This window comes from Phyllostomus discolor, chromosome 4 (assembly GCF_004126475.2).
Source record: "Phyllostomus discolor isolate MPI-MPIP mPhyDis1 chromosome 4, mPhyDis1.pri.v3, whole genome shotgun sequence".
NCBI lineage: Eukaryota > Metazoa > Chordata > Mammalia > Chiroptera > Phyllostomidae > Phyllostomus > Phyllostomus discolor.
Window position 1 is genome coordinate 106,173,499 of NC_040906.2, and position 15,078 is coordinate 106,188,576.

A 15,078-nucleotide genomic window follows, 5' to 3' on the forward strand; every position below is an offset into this window, starting at 1 on the left:
GATGCCCTTAGGCGAGCTCCCTGCACGGAGGAGTAGCTCCAACACTCCGGGGTTTCAAAGATTGGGGTTTTGTCCTTGGGATCCGACAATCAAGGGGGTGCCATCAGAGACCCATGTTAGGAAGAAGTAAGAGTGTGGGGGTGGGAGTGCCTACTCCATCCAGGTCGGGGGGTGCAAGGCAACTGTGGGTTTTACAGACACGAAATCAGAACACACACCAGTGTGCACGCACATACACCCGTCCCCCTTTTACCCGCCACAGCCAGGCATCCGGCAAAACAAGGGGCGTTTTGACTGGGATGAAGCCCTGGAATAAATTTTAATCCCCTGGCAGGACTGGTGGGAGCCAGAAGTATTGTTTGGAAGGATGGGAAGTCCCAGGAAAGGCAAGGAGGCCAGCTGGGGATGCCGTGGAATGTGTGGCCACCCTGAACAGAAGAGACAGACTGGGACCATGCCTGGGACCACAGTGACTTTCACAAATATAAGCCCTGGGAGGAGCCGCTGGGGTTGGAGGGAGGGGTGACAGCACAGAGTGGGAGGAGACAGGCGGACACAGTGCATCTCAACCCAACGCAAAACCTGGAACGACTTAGAATCTGACACCCGCAGGGGCACAGCCTGGGCCGCCACAGCCCTGCCTCATTGTGACAGCACAGGGCCGGCCTGAGGGGGAGGGAGGACAAAACCAGAGCTACAGGCGCAGGAAAGTTGCTGTGGAAGGGAGCCTGAGTCTTCCCATCTGCAAAGAGTTCAGGCTGGGCCATCTGGGGCTCCCTCCAGGCTTTTAGCCCCAAAAGATGGGGAGGGGGTGTTTGAGGCACACCCTTCCCCAGAACCAGCCCAGCAGCAGTGCCAGGCAGAACTGGGGGATCCGTGTGAGATTCTGCACGTGAGCCAGGCTTTATGGCACCCCAGCTGGACAGGCCCCGCAGGGAACAGGGATGAAGCCATCCCCTTCTGGCTGCAGCCCATCAGGAAGAATGGGGAAGGGGAACAGAGGTTTGGTGGGGACAAAGGTAACAACACAAGCATCACATACATACACCCTAGGAGGAAACAATCACATGTTTTAACCATCAATCAGACTGGACGCTGGTCATAGGGACAGACAAGGTCCTGGGAGTCCCTTCCATCCATAGGCATTTCCCTTCAATGGCCGGGTCAGGGGGAGGGAGGGGGTGCCCGGGCACAGACTCGGGGGACAGGATGGCAGTGGGATACTCAGGGGGCTCAGGGCCGTGGTGACTTCCCGCTATTACAGAAGATTTCGATGTCTTGACCGCCCCCTGAATACAGGCCCTGCACATGGCCCTCACTGTCCTGTGTGTCCCCAGGGCAGTGGCGTTCCTGCCAGGCCCAGACCAAGTGCAGGACAGCAGGCTATAGGTGGGGAGCCCGACAGCCAGTCCATGGGGATGAGGAGTCAGAGCCCCGAGCCCAAGGGGACCGCATGTTCCAGTGTTCACAGCGGGTGCCACAGGCGGGGGGGAGGGAGTTGGGGTTCCGCCCGAACCCCTCCCCGCAGTCACTGAGGAAAGGCCCTGAGGCCGGGACGAGGCTACCAGGGCGCACCCTGGAGGGCCCTGTCTCCAAGGTCCACTGATTTTTGTTGGCATTTCTCTTTATCTTTGTAGTTACTTAGTTTTCCACTCTTTAAATAATTAGTATAATTACTTTTAAATACAAAAAACTTAGTGTTCCTTCTCTCCTCCTCTCATTTGGGGAAACTGGGAGGCCAGTTGTAAATGAGTGCGTCAGCTGTCTATCAGGTCACGGGCTCCAGGTGGGAGGCCCATGAACCCCAGCCCCTCCCCTCCCAGGGGTGTCCCGGCACCCCGCTTCACCCTCCCCTGGTCTGCCCCATACCAGGGGCTCTCAGTGCCCTGGCCCAAGGTCCCCAGGTGGTGAGGAGCCCCCTCTGGAGGCGGCCTGGAGCTGATGCTGTGGGGCTCCAGGTGGGCCTGGTTTCAAGGGACAGGGTCAGACAGAGAAGGCCCTAGCCCATGAAGCAGACAGGCCCCAGCAGCACCCCACCCCGCCTCGGGGGGGCTCCCAGGTCTGAGAAGGAGGCGTCCAGCACTGGCAGCTGCTCCAGCACAGGTGTCCGCACCTCCAGCACCGTCCGGCCTTGCTGTGTCTGCAGGAGGACACAGGAGAGAGGGGAGTAAGCCTGGGGGAGGGGCCGCACCCATGGGTGCCCTGCCCTCAGGGCCGGTGGACCTCTCCTCTGAGCACCCTGAGCAGCTCCCCTGACAGCGTCACATGTTCAGACTGGCTGAATTTTCCTCCAGGGAGTCAGGCCGGGAGAGCCAGGAGGCTGTCTGTGCCCATGTGTGGTGAGTGTGCACACACACTCATGACCCAGTGTGTGCGACTTTAGGTTTGTCTTTGAGATTGCCTGCCTGTGGTGGGGTATGAGTCTGCGTGACTGCTCAGGGGTGTGCGTGTGTACATGCGTTGGGGGGGCACTGCATGATATTAGCCGGCATGATCCCACATGTGTGGGGGGATGTATGTGCAAGTTGGGGGTCTGTGTCCCTGCGCCTCCATGAGGGTGCTGCCCCTCTGCCCCATCCATGAGCTTCTGCTGGGCTCCTATGTAAACGTGTGTGCTCGGGTGACTGCTGCCTGCACACAGGTGAACCCCACCTCCCCACCCCCTCTCCCCCATCTGAGCTCCCTCAGCCATATCTGACCAGGGATCTGGCCTCCTGCTCTCCCAGGTGCCCCTGCCCAGGGCTCTTCCTGCTGCCCAGCCTGGGACCCGCCCCTCCAGGGCTCTTCCTGCTTCCCACCTGACAGCCCTGTCTGAATTCCTTGACGTAAGGGCTGGTGTCCGGGCTCAGCTCATCCTCATTGGCTCCCTTGAGCTTCAGCTGGCCCTCAGGGGCCACCCCAGAGCAGGGGTAGGAGACATCCTGGTGGGCGGAGACGCTGAGCAGCCGCAGGAAGGTGAGCTGGACCACGCCTACCGGGGAGCCCTCCGAGTCCACGTAGGAGAACTGGCAGGAGAGGGGGCTGAGTTAGACCCGGCAGGGCAGCCAGAAGAGGGCGGCTGGGCCAGGGGCGTTAGCAGGGAACGGGTGGGAGGAAAGGGGGGGGGGGGAAGAGGGCCCAGCAGGAGCCAGGGGTCTGGGGGTAAAGAGCAGGCGAGGGTGCGTCTCGGGTCGCCAAGGGAAGGAGATGTAGTGAACACTGCAGGACTGGTGAGAAGGAAAGGCTGCAGCGGAGGAAAGGAGAAGGCCAGGGGGCGTGTCACACATAAACCCACAACCCACTCCCCCTGACAGGGAGGGGGCAGACCCAGGCCAGCTCTCACCTGTGTGACGTCATCCCGCGGCAGCACACAGGTCTCCCCTCCCGCTGTGAAGTTGCAGAACACCCTGAAGGCATCCCGAGCACAGCCCTGGTTGGGGTCAACCCAGTACTCTCCTGTGGGGTGAGGGAGAGCGGAGGGTCAGGGCCCTGAGCGCTTGGACCCAAGATGCACTTTGCCCCACTTTCCCACTCTCCCAGCTCTCCCCACAATGCCGCCACGTCCCAGTCCTGGGACTCAGGGCCCCTAACACAGGCCCCCACTTCAGTCTCCCTCATCACCTGTCCACCTGCCCCATCCATGACACCTGGACCCCAGCAGCACCCCTAGGCTCCTGATTGGATGTGTGGCTGTGGGTTTGCACACACGTCTGTGTGCACACACATGCACGTGGACGTCGGGCTGGCGCACACTGGTGCTGAAATACTGACTTGGCTGGTGAATAGCTGCTGTTCCAGTCCCTCAGCCTTCAGCCCCGCAACACCTTCCCCAAGATTCACACAACAGCCATTCTGCTGGCCCACGCCCGCCCTGCTGTGAATAGCTTTGTGTCCCCTGAGGCCGCACTGACCATCGGGCAGCTCTGGGTGGCAGAGCTTCAGATCCTGGCAGGTGCGAGCAGGGCTGTCCTGGGTCCCTGTGGGCCGCCTCATCTGCTCTATCTCCTCCCGCAGGGAGTCAAGTGAGCCAAAGATCTCCTCCAGCCCCCCAGGACTGCCCGGGGCCCCCCCAGTTCGTGCAGCCTCATCTTCCTGCATCAGGCGGCTCCCGTCCACTGAGCGCCGAGTCTTCTTGGGCATCTGGATGGGCAGGGGCTGAATCACCTCACCCGGGGGTCCCTGGATGGAGGGACAAATGGAGAGGGTGAGGGTGGGCAGAGAAACACCAGGACGGAGAAGGACAGTCAAAGAAGCAGGCCATGACTCCCCACTCACCGGGTGTCCCGGAGGGCCCTGGATGCCCTTCTCTCCCTTGGGTCCAGCTGGGCCCTGCCAAAAGAGTAAATGAGGTCATGGAGGGGTCCAGGGTCCAGGGTCCAGGTCACAGAGAGGTCAATGTCACAGAAGGGCCAACTCAGTATCCAGGCAGGGAATGAAGGGCTGCACTGGGGGTGCATGTTTGCTCTGGAGAGACAGTTCCAAGTCCAGCCTGGGGAAGGGGCAGAGGTCAAGGCTGGCTGGGGTTTACTCACTGTGGCTCCTTTGGCTCCCTTGGGGCCAGCAGGTCCCTGTGAAATGAAAAACAAGAAAGAGATGGTCGCCACAAAAAAAGGCTGTGGCACAGTGGAATGGAGAGGCAAAGTTTGAGGCCACAGGACAGTGGGATTACCACAGGAGGGGCAGGCATGGGGACGTGGGGACATTCGGGAGACCCTGGAAGGAAGGAAACACTGCAGGTGTAATAACATACAAGAGAAACTGAGGCCTATGCTTGTTGGAATGGCAGTTGCCATGGAACCCACTGGGAAATTACAGAAGGAGGAGAGGTGAGGTTTAGTGGAAGAACAGAGGGATACTCACAGTGAGGCCAGGGGGCCCTCCAGGACCAATGGGGCCAGAGGCTCCTGGAATACCCTAGGAAAGGGAGGGCCTCCTTCAAATGGGCCCCTCTCCCCACTCCCTCCTGCATGCCACCCTGAGTCCCCACTCACAACCCCTCCCACCCCCAAGGGGAATCTCCACCCCCATTCCACCCAGACCTTCCGGGACCACACTCTTTACTCACTGTCTCTCCCTTCTGTCCAGTGGAGCCCTGAGGGCCAGGAAGTCCCCTATCACCCTTCTCTCCCTGCTCCCCAGGGGGCCCAATCAATCCGATGAGACCTGGGTGACCCTGGAGAAGAGGACAGGTGGTCAGGGGGATGCAGAGAGGAGACACATGGACACTGGAGAAGACCGTGAGGGTCAGAGCCCAGAAGAGAGGAGAGATGTGGGCACAGGGGCTGTGAACTGTCCTCACTGAGTAAGGACCCCGGAGACTTGGTGCTGGAGGCCTGGAGCAGGTCCCGCACATCTCAGGCGGTAAGTATGAAGGTGAGGGGAGCAGCACCTGGTTACTTGTCTCTGTCACTCACCTTCTCTCCCTTGGCCCCAGCGTCACCACGGAGGCCAGGAAGCCCTGGGGGTCCCTGTGGGGAGACTGGAAGTTACTCTTTCCAGGGAGAGGTGAAACCAAGCTCTCCGCCCACCACCTCCCACTTCCTTCAGGGCTTCAGCTGATGCCCACTTGTCCCAAGGTGTCCCATCGCCCCCACTCACCCCGCCCAATCCACAATCACTCACCACAGGACCTGGAGGCCCAGCCTGACCTGTGGCTCCAGGACGACCCTGCTGGCCCTACAGATTGGAGGAAATCCCAGAGGTCAGAAGAAGTGTCCCCTGTCATGGGCTTCTCACGCCCCCCACCCGGCCTCTCCCCTCCATGACTCACCACTGGGCCTGGGAGCCCCCTCAGACCATCGGGGCCAGGTTTTCCTGATGGGCCTGCAGGACCCACGGGGCCTGTCTTTCCCGGGGCACCCACAGCACCAGGATCCCCCTGAAACACATACAAGGAATGTGTCCTAAGGGGCAGAGGCGGGGAGTGCGTGTGGGGGCAGGGAGTCCAAGGTAGACTGAGGCAGAAAGTAGGGCTGAAACCTCAGAAGCCCGGGGCAGAAGCAAGTGTAGGGAACCACATTCCCACAGGGGCTCAGCATGGGGGAGGTAGACAGAGGAATCTGAGGGGCAAAGGGGCGGGAAGGTGAAGGGAACATTCCGGCATCCAGAGCAGCCTCTCCCTCACCTTGGCTCCCTTCTCTCCTTGCCGCCCCTCAGGACCAGGTGTGCCAGCAGGACCCTGCAGCGGGGGGAGAAAGGAAGAGTGGATGCGAGTGCAGAGGCCCACGCACAGGTGGCGAGAACAGGCAGAGCTGGACCAGTCGTTAAAATACTTAGTAGTTCTAAGCATCTGGTGAGGAGCCACTTAGTGTCCCACCTCCTACCCCAGCAACTAAAGGGTGAACCCCTGGCCCAGCAGGGGCCCTTCCTCCAGGGCCTGTTCTGACAGGGAGACACACACCACCACCCCTGGCAAGCACTTGCCTACCAACCCGAGGAACAAATGTACCTAAACATGCACGGAGTACTTACAAACACATGTGCTCGGGCACCCCGCCACCCCAGGACAGACCAGATGCCAGGCATCCCACCTGCTCTTGCCCATCCTCTGTCCACCCCACCCAAGGACTGCCCCTGAAGATCCCAGGTGTCCACCTCACTTACACGCTTTCCAGGTGGTCCAGGGGGTCCATTCTCCCCGGTGGGGCCAGGGGATCCCTAGGGAGGGTGAGTGAGTGTTTAGTCTCCAGCCAAGGGACCCATCAGGGGTGGGGCAAAGAGAAGCAATGGGTCTGAAGGACTGGGCTCAGCGGTGGGGAGAGGGGTTCCCTGGTCACTCACAGGCTGCCCTGGCTCGCCGTCCTCTCCACGATCACCCTTTGCGCCATCTTGGCCCTGCAGGGATGAAAGAAGGTCAGAGGGCCCCAACCTGGCTGGTACCACCAGAAAATTGCTGATTCTCCCATCCCTCCGGCTGCCCTGACATACCCCTGGCTTCCAACGGCCAGGCCCACCAGCTACACAGAGGCCCACTGCCGCTGCCCCTTCCCCCCACTGGGTAAGACTCACTCGAGGGCCACCTTCTCCAGGAGGACCAGGGTCACCAGGAAAACCAACAGGACCCTAATGCAGAAGGAAAACAAAGGTCAGGCTCACAAGCCCCAAGCCCACCCAGGGCCAACACAGGTCCCTGTGGGCACACGCCACACTCCCTCTCTGCCAGCAGTGCCCAGCCGCACCACCCGAGGAAGAGGGTCTCCTGCACCCCGCCCCCATGCTTACACGCCTTCTAACACGTTCGGGTATTAGCTCGAGGCTGTCTCTCATGTTTTCTCTCTCTGGATCGTAGACTGTATAGCCTCCCCAGAAGACCCTATTCCCAGAGTCTGCCCCCCAGGTACCCCTCATTCTTGGTCTCCCCACACTCCAAGACCCTTGCACATCCATTCTCAGGTCTCCCATTCACAGGACTCTCCTCTCAGCCCCTCCCCCCATACTCACAGGGTTCCCTTTGGGGCCATCGTCCCCGGTGGGGCCTTTAGGCCCTGGTGGTCCCGCCTCTCCCGGCTGCCCCGACTCTCCTTTCTCCCCACGCTCCCCGCGTGGGCCCTGGAGAATGAGTAGAGGATAGAGATGGTCCCGAGGGGGTCTTGAAGATCAACGATGCAGCCCCTGCTTCCAAGACTCCTTCAGCCTCCCCCAGTCCCCTCAGCGACAGTAGGATGCACACAGAAAGGCAAGCCCATAGCGGGTCCCCTGCCCTCTCTTCCCTTGGCGGAGAGGGTGGCAGGGCCCACTCAGACTCAGGGACAGGTCCCAGAGCGAGTGGCTGGGGCACAGACTCCCGGGCAGTGGAGAAGGGCCAGCTCCACGAGGTCATGGCAACAGTGGGGGTGGCATTGAGGGGTGAAAGGGATTGGGGAGGGGTGCCTCAAAGCCATCACTCACCTTGACACCCGGCTCCCCCTGGACCCCGGGAGATCCTGACTCTCCTGGCTCCCCCTGTAAGGAGATTGGGGTCAAAATCCTCCTTCCCCCCAAAAAATATCCTGATATTACCTATGCCTCATTCTCTTTTGACCCCCAACCAAAACTGACAGAAGTCCAACCCCACACCCTCCTGAGACCAGGCCATTCAACCCCTTCCTAGTTACCTTCTCTCCAGGGGGACCCAGGTTCCCAACACCTCCTGGGGGACCTTGTGGACCCTGGAAGAGGAACAGAAATAGGGATCATAGTTCAGGAGAGGAGGTACCATTCCAGAGGCGGGGCCTGGATGAGGGCCCCCAAGGTCGTCGCAGCAGTGAGACAACAGGAGGCCTTCCCAGAGGCCAGTGGCTGCTAGTGGCATCTGAGGTGAGACTAGAAATAGGACTCACTAGAAGCAAAGGACTGGCCACATTGACCTAAAGGGACAAGGGACTGAGAGGACTCACATCAGCTCCATTGGGTCCAGCTGGGCCTCGTGGTCCTGGGGGGCCAGGTGGTCCCTGGGGAGAAACAGATAAGGCAAGGAAGTGAGGGACACAGCACTGGGTGCACATGAATTGTGGGGGGTTGGGCCAAGCAGAGATCCTGAGCAGGGAGGAGGGGCAGCCAGACCTGGGAGCTGGGGGTGGGGGGGGCGGGGGGGACAGTAGCAGTGGAGTGCTGGGGTGGGCTGAATGGGTGGGGATGACTACAAGGAGGGGCTGGGGCCAGTTAGGGTCACACACCATCAGTGGGTTCACACTCACCATAGGGCCCACGTCTCCTGTTTCTCCCTTCTCTCCAGAGGGGCCTGGCAAACCCTGTGCAGGTGGTATACACGGCACAGCCCCAGGTGAGCAACCCACCCTAGGTCCCTCATTCCCTCTGTGGGGTCCCATGTGCCTGCCCTCGTTCCTCACTCCCACCTCCCCTTTCCTTAACAGAATGAGGCTGGCGGGGTCTGAAGCAGACACACATCATCAGCTCCTGACCCCAGCTCTCAGCCCATCTCCACCCCGCAACTCACCTGTAGGCCAATGGGTCCTGGGGGCCCATTGAATCCTCTTGTTCCCTCATCACCTTTGGCTCCAAAGTGTCCCTGGGGTCCCCGGGGTCCGGGCTCCCCATCTGCTCCCTGAGGTAGGGGGAAGGCAGGGACGAGGACACAGAGGTAGTCACAGTCAGATGTTCTCCATCCACAAGCCCCACACAGAGCTGGGTGGCAGGCCCAGAGCCCCCTCCTCCCATCCCCAACCCCAGCAGCGGAGGGGACTGCTGGGGCCTCTGGCGGAGCGGGCCAGGCATCAGTCACTCACCGCTGCTCCAGGCTGCCCCACGGGACCGATGGGTCCAGGGGGTCCAGGAGGGCCCTAGGGGAGAAAAAAGAGTCAGAGACACCAAGACAGGGAGGAAGACCAAGTGGGAATGAGGTTGAAGGCTAGGGGTCAAAGGTCATAAACACTTACATGTTCACCTTTGTTCCCTTTAATGCCCTTCTGTCCGGGGTCTCCCACCTCACCCTGGGAGAAGACAAATGAGTCTTCAGAGAAAGGAGGCGGGGTTGAGTGGGGACGTAATGAGACAGGGATGGGGGCCACGCCCAGATCTGCAGTCTCATCTGGAAAGGTTCTGGGTCCAGGGGCTGTGGGTTCCCTCACCTTGTCTCCATCCTCTCCTGCCACACCTGGGGGGCCAGCAGGACCAGGAAGCCCCACGGGACCCTGCACCCCATCGCGGCCAATAGGACCAATGGGGCCCTTCTCACCCTGTGGGAAGTAAAGAGAAGAGTCATGACCTGAAGACAACCCTCATTCTCAAACACCCCCACGGGAAACCCTCTGCAACCCCGGAGCTCACAGACCCCTCCCGGGCCCCAACACTCACCGGGACACCTTTCTCTCCTGCTGCTCCAGGGGGACCCTGAGGTCCTGGGCGTCCTGGGGGACCAATGGGTCCTCCAGATCCTGCTGTGCCTCGTTCCCCAGGGGATCCCTAAGGGAGAAAATGGAGTCAGACCCCCAAGGAAGAGACCACCGCCTACCCACACCAGAGGACCCCTGACCACGGTTCCCAGAACAGCCCAGCATCAGATGCACGATGGCTGGCCCTACAGTCCCTGCGCCCAGACAAGGCTGGCCTAGATCCAGATGCTGCTCTGCACTCTTCACTCCCTTCCCTGGCTCCTCCCCACCGCCCCCAGGGACCCCAGACTCACTGCGGGGCCAGGGGGGCCAGCCGGACCTTCACTTCCCTTCAGACCAGGTCCGCCCTATGAGCCAGAGATTTGGAGCAACAGCTGTGAGACAGGAAGGGGGGGCATCATAGGAACAGGGGTCCAGGAGATATGCAGGGTTAGGGGAGGGGATCAGGCTCAGAGAGATGGGAGTAGGGTGACTCTGAGGGGCACCAGGACTTGCAGTGACTTCTTATAGGCGGTCTGCTAGCGTCACACTCACAGCAGTGCCTGGGAGGCCTCTCTCTCCTGGGAAGCCCCTCAGCCCGGCAGGACCATCTTTCCCTGGGGCCCCAGGAGGACCAGGGTCACCCTAAAAGGAAAGGAAGGGTGGTAACCCACAGCTACACTCCCAAATCATGCAGAGAGATCTCTGACCCCCCTCAAATCCCCAACCCTGGTCCCCAGGTTCCCTCTGCCCAGCCCCTTACTGACCTTTGTTCCTTCTTTTCCAGCTGTTCCCGTCAGTCCCTGCTCTCCAGGGGGTCCTGGGGGACCTGGATGACCTCTCTCCCCCATGGGCCCGGTTTCTCCTGCAGCTCCCTGGGAAAGAGTCAGAGAGACTCCAGTCTCAGACCCTTCACCCCACTATGTGCCCAAAGCGGCCACCCTGGCATCCCTAAAATGCCCCTCTAGAACCCCTTTATCCCTGCCCCAAAGCTTCTGGGAAATTCCTGGGGGCTCTCCTGGGCCACCTCATGTCCCCATTGGGGAACTGCCATTCTCTGAACTGAGAAAATGAGAACTGGCCCAGGAAACAGGCTGAAGTTGGGCATCAGAGCTCCAGACCCATCCCCGCCACTGACCGCAGCCCCGCCTTTACCCCAGCCTGGGGTCCAGGGCAGGGCCTTGTGATGGGGAAAGGGGAGGAGAAGGCAGGTAGACTAACTCCAGAGGGCAGACATACCTGAGGTCCCACCACCCCTGGGGGGCCAGGGGGGCCAGTCTTCCCTTGGAATCCCTGAGAGAGGAAGAGAGGCGAGAGCAGTGAGGACAGTCAGGTATGGACACCAGGGGTTGGAGCCCCGGTGCCCGGAGGAAGAGCGGGGTCACTATCACGTCCTTGGCCATGGATCTGAGTGGTGAACACCAGGATGCTCTCCACTCTTCCAGGAGAGCCTCCCTGGCCCAGTGGGCCTTCCAGACAGCCCTGGAGTGTGAGGGTCGGAGGGGGCCAGGGCATCACTTACCACTTCTCCTCTCTGGCCTGGGTGCCCCGGCAGCCCGTCCTTCCCAGGGGGGCCCTGGAAGGGGTTCAGGTGTCAGGTGAATTTTAGGCAGGGAAGGGAATTGGGAAGAAGGACTCAGAGAACCAAGGTAGGCCAGAGATCAGAGGTCAGCTTACCGGAGGTCCCTTGGGACCAGGAAATCCGTTGGGGCCCTGAGGCCCTGGGAGACCCTAGAGACAGAGCCAGGTTGAGCAGGGGAAATGGGATCGGATGCCGCACAGGGGACACAGCTTCCTCCCTGAGGTAAGAGGGAGCTGCTCCAGTCAGGCTCCCTGGGGAGCACGGGGACAGGGACAGTCCAGTCACACTCACCCTTTCTCCAGGGGGCCCGTGGGGACCATCGCCACCCGATGTTCCCTGCCGGGAAACAGAGTCAGAGGAGCTGCTTCCCAGCTCCCCCCAGGTCAGAGGAGCTGCAGGGGAGCTGGGCTAAGGGACAGACTGCCCACGGGGCCCTGCCAAGGCCACTAACCTTGGCTCCAGACTTTCCAGTGGCTCCTCGGGGTCCCCGCTGACCCCGTGGACCCTAGAAGAGGAGAGAGGAGTGTTAGAAAAACCAACACACCCCTTTGGATCTTGAGCCTCAGGTGTCTCTCCCTGCTGCACTCACCGTGGGGCCCCGCTCTCCCCGAGGCCCTGATTTCCCCGACAGGCCCTGGTGGGAAGGAAGCAGAGACGACGTCACCCAGTGCAGGGCTCCCCACGGAGCAGCCCTTCCCTCTGCACCCTGCCTTCTGCCAGCTTACCCGGGCCCCCTTCTCTCCACCGGCTCCAGGAAAACCAGGGAATCCTAGGGACCCCTGGTGAAAATGGAGAAGAAAAAAATTGGTCAGAAAAGGGAAGGGCCTAGGAAGGGCCAAAGGGAGTCAGAAGAGGTGGTAGAGGCCCAGTGTGGGGGACCTGGGCTCTGGCTGTCAAACCCCTGCTGCTCGCTGGGCCTCTGTGCCCTCCTCTAGGGACCGGGTGGGCTAAATCCTCTCTACAACCCCACCGATTTGTCAGCCTGCATTTTTTGCAATTAGGTGTCAGGGAAGGGAGAAGGATGAGGGGTACAAATGGGGCATCATGTCACCTTGGGGCCTTGGCGTCCAGGATAGCCAGGCAGACCAGGAACACCCAGCTTGCCCTGTGGAGGGACAGCGAGCAATTAGGAGCACAAGGAGCCATGATACCAGTCCATCCCTGGAAAACCCAACCCTCAGAGACAGGAGCCAGCCCCCACCCAGCAACATGCCCCACCAGACCTCCAGCCCTTCAGCTCCCACCTCATGGGCTGCCTGGCTTTTGTAAGCTCTCCTCCCCAAGAGTGAATTTTCCCCAAGTCCAGTGCTGGGATCTTGTCTCCCCTGTGTCTGGGGACTAAAGTCTGTCGCTCCAGCAAGTCCCTGGGGGCTGTGATCTAGTCCCTGCCTACCTGTTGACCTCAGCTCTACCTTCCTCAGCACACGTGCCTGTCCCTTGCAGGCCTCCACACAGCTGGGGACCGCCTCTGCCCTCTGCTCATGCTCTGCACCACCCCAGCTTCCTGAGCATGCACCCCTACCTCCTGATGCCCCTGGGTACACCCCTGCCTCCTGCTGCTGCAGGCCCATCCTGCCCAGGCAGCGGTGGAGCGGAGGTTGGGAGCAGGGATTCTGCCACCTGGCTGCCTGGGCTCATACCCTGGCTCTGCCCCTCCCTGACTATGTGACTAACAAACATCTTAACCTCCCAGTGCCTCTGCGAAGCGGGACTGTGATAGTGCCTACAGCACGGGGTGGATATGACAAGTTAGCACGGTGCCGGCATACAGTAAGTCCTTGGAAGTTAGCTCTGAAGATCCAGAGCCCACCAGCTCTTGACTCCCTCCCTCCCTTCTCAGAACTCCTGCTGCTCTGAGGCTGGACTCAGACACACACGCGGTCTGCCTTGCACCTACAGTTACCCTGTGACAGCCTCTATGCCCTGCTCCCACCCATCTGTTGTAAACTCTGCAGGACAGGGACTTTCCCTTGACTTCTTATCCATTGCCCCTCAATCCATCAGTGTTCAGGAGGTGCCACATAAAGAGAGGAGCATAATTGATGCATGGTCATATCTAATTGACTCACTGACTCCAGCTGCTGGCAACCCCATGCCCACCCTGATCCCAGTGGCCAGGCCCTCATTCCCTCCGTGTCCCTAGAACACACAGACACAGATTCCCTCATCCCCTGTCACCTTCTCGCCCATGAGCCCAAGGGGCCCAGGGTCTCCAGTGGGCCCAGTACGTCCCTTCGGCCCCTCAGGACCATCCTCTCCTCTAGAACCAGGGACTCCAACTTCACCCTGAGTGGGAGGGTCAGAGAGGTGGGTGTCAGGGACCGGGGGTGGGGGCTGGGCCTCAAGGGGAGAGGCGGGCCCCGGTAAGGCCAAGCAGGGTTGGCAGGGGTCCCAGAAGCTTTTGCAGGGCAGGGAGCCGCACGGGGCAGGAGACCGCTGTGACCACAGGGGTTGTTGTACTGCTGGGATCGGGCCCTGAAGAGTGCAGAGCACCAGGGATGGGGACTCCGGGTACCAACGGAACCGGCTGGGTGGTCCGAAGTGGAGGATCATTAAGACTTAGAGTTGGGGGGCAGTGTAGAGGTTTCTACTCACCCTGTCACCTTTCACACCCATGTCACCTTTGAACCCGGGAAAGCCATCGTCACCCTGAAAAAATTGGGAATGAGAAGACACCCTAGATGATACAGGGTCAGGAGGTTAAAATAGAGGATTTGGAGAACATGGGTAGATGGGTGGATTCCAGGGCCTGAAGGGCAGCATGGGGCGGGCAAGAGGGATGGAGGCGAGGAAGCGACGGACAAAGAGGTTGGTGGGGGCGGGATGGAGGTGTTGGGAAGTTAGGGCACAATGCTCACCTTTTCACCCTTATGACCCTTCAGACCCCGAATTCCATCCACACCCTAAAGTTAGACAGGAAGACAGAGACAGAAATCAGGGATGGAGGTTAGGTTCAAACGACGGAGCTCTGAAGACCCCAACTGGTTCCCCCAAACACAGTCCTGTTTCTCCCAGTCTGGTGGTCTGTACCTTGACACCTCGAGGTCCAGGGTATCCTAGAGGACCCTGAGGTCCGGATGGACCCTGGGAAAAGAGAGAGAGGTATCACTAAAGGGGTCATAAGGTGGGGCCTCAGGGGTTTAGAAAAATGGAAGTGACACTGGAAAAAAGTATCAGAGCCCAGCAAATGAGGAGACAAATCCCAAGGACTCTGAGAGTGCAGAGTCTGGGTGGAAAGCCCTTCGGGGGATGAAGGGGGCGGGGAAGATCTCACCTGGTTTCCTTTGGTTCCAGGGGGACCTTCCTTCCCGGGGTGACCCTGGGGGTAGGAAAGAAAAATGTGACCATTAGCCTCTGTCACATTCCCTGTACCCCTCTCCATGCTTCTTCAGCCCAAATTCTCCTGCGACCTGATAAAGCTGACTGACCACGGGAAGGCACCCTCAGCGACCTCCCACTGCAAGGGGCACGTGGTGTGAATAGTCGCTGAAGGTCCTTGGAGGTCATTCAGTGGGGTGGAGGAGAAAAGGGCATTTGGAATAAGTGGGGGCCCACTCACCGGGGATCCATCTGAGCCAGGCATGCCAGGGAGCCCTGGTTTCCCTCTAGGACCCTGCAGCAAGATGAGGACATTCAAGGTCACCAGAAGGGTCAGGTCTGAACATGGCTAAAGTCCCAGCCAGACATTTAAGGCCTTCTTGACAGCCC

The 15,078-nt window shown here is 60.3% G+C and overlaps 1 protein-coding gene across 6 annotated transcripts in view; it reads right to left on the minus strand.

Moving 5' to 3' along the window:
- Positions 1-1,001: 1,001 nt before the first annotated feature.
- COL11A2 (collagen type XI alpha 2 chain) overlaps positions 1,002-15,078 on the minus strand; it is a 29,869-nt gene continuing 15,792 nt past the window's right edge. For 3 of the 6 annotated variants that reach the window (XM_028510539.2, XM_036023911.1, XM_036023915.1), the window contains 42 exons: positions 14,930-14,983; positions 14,645-14,689; positions 14,401-14,454; positions 14,229-14,273; positions 13,966-14,019; positions 13,549-13,656; positions 12,422-12,475; positions 12,096-12,149; positions 11,960-12,004; positions 11,822-11,875; positions 11,662-11,706; positions 11,466-11,519; positions 11,311-11,364; positions 11,028-11,081; positions 10,556-10,663; positions 10,344-10,433; positions 10,103-10,156; positions 9,772-9,879; positions 9,546-9,653; positions 9,354-9,407; positions 9,204-9,257; positions 8,915-9,022; positions 8,655-8,708; positions 8,355-8,408; positions 8,073-8,126; positions 7,867-7,920; positions 7,420-7,527; positions 6,988-7,041; positions 6,760-6,813; positions 6,583-6,636; positions 6,104-6,157; positions 5,750-5,857; positions 5,602-5,655; positions 5,394-5,447; positions 5,045-5,152; positions 4,840-4,893; positions 4,512-4,547; positions 4,255-4,308; positions 3,891-4,158; positions 3,323-3,435; positions 2,799-3,005; positions 1,002-2,140 (listed from right to left, as the gene is read on the minus strand). In XM_028510539.2, coding sequence (XP_028366340.1) covers positions 2,000-2,140; positions 2,799-3,005; positions 3,323-3,435; positions 3,891-4,158; positions 4,255-4,308; positions 4,512-4,547; positions 4,840-4,893; positions 5,045-5,152; positions 5,394-5,447; positions 5,602-5,655; positions 5,750-5,857; positions 6,104-6,157; positions 6,583-6,636; positions 6,760-6,813; positions 6,988-7,041; positions 7,420-7,527; positions 7,867-7,920; positions 8,073-8,126; positions 8,355-8,408; positions 8,655-8,708; positions 8,915-9,022; positions 9,204-9,257; positions 9,354-9,407; positions 9,546-9,653; positions 9,772-9,879; positions 10,103-10,156; positions 10,344-10,433; positions 10,556-10,663; positions 11,028-11,081; positions 11,311-11,364; positions 11,466-11,519; positions 11,662-11,706; positions 11,822-11,875; positions 11,960-12,004; positions 12,096-12,149; positions 12,422-12,475; positions 13,549-13,656; positions 13,966-14,019; positions 14,229-14,273; positions 14,401-14,454; positions 14,645-14,689; positions 14,930-14,983 — 3,195 coding nt within the window. In that variant the 3' untranslated portion in view covers positions 1,002-1,999. The remainder of the gene's footprint in view (positions 2,141-2,798; positions 3,006-3,322; positions 3,436-3,890; positions 4,159-4,254; positions 4,309-4,511; positions 4,548-4,839; positions 4,894-5,044; positions 5,153-5,393; positions 5,448-5,601; positions 5,656-5,749; positions 5,858-6,103; positions 6,158-6,582; positions 6,637-6,759; positions 6,814-6,987; positions 7,042-7,419; positions 7,528-7,866; positions 7,921-8,072; positions 8,127-8,354; positions 8,409-8,654; positions 8,709-8,914; positions 9,023-9,203; positions 9,258-9,353; positions 9,408-9,545; positions 9,654-9,771; positions 9,880-10,102; positions 10,157-10,343; positions 10,434-10,555; positions 10,664-11,027; positions 11,082-11,310; positions 11,365-11,465; positions 11,520-11,661; positions 11,707-11,821; positions 11,876-11,959; positions 12,005-12,095; positions 12,150-12,421; positions 12,476-13,548; positions 13,657-13,965; positions 14,020-14,228; positions 14,274-14,400; positions 14,455-14,644; positions 14,690-14,929; positions 14,984-15,078) is intronic. The other 3 variants (XM_036023914.1, XM_036023913.1, XM_036023912.1) reach the window with 1 other exon arrangement.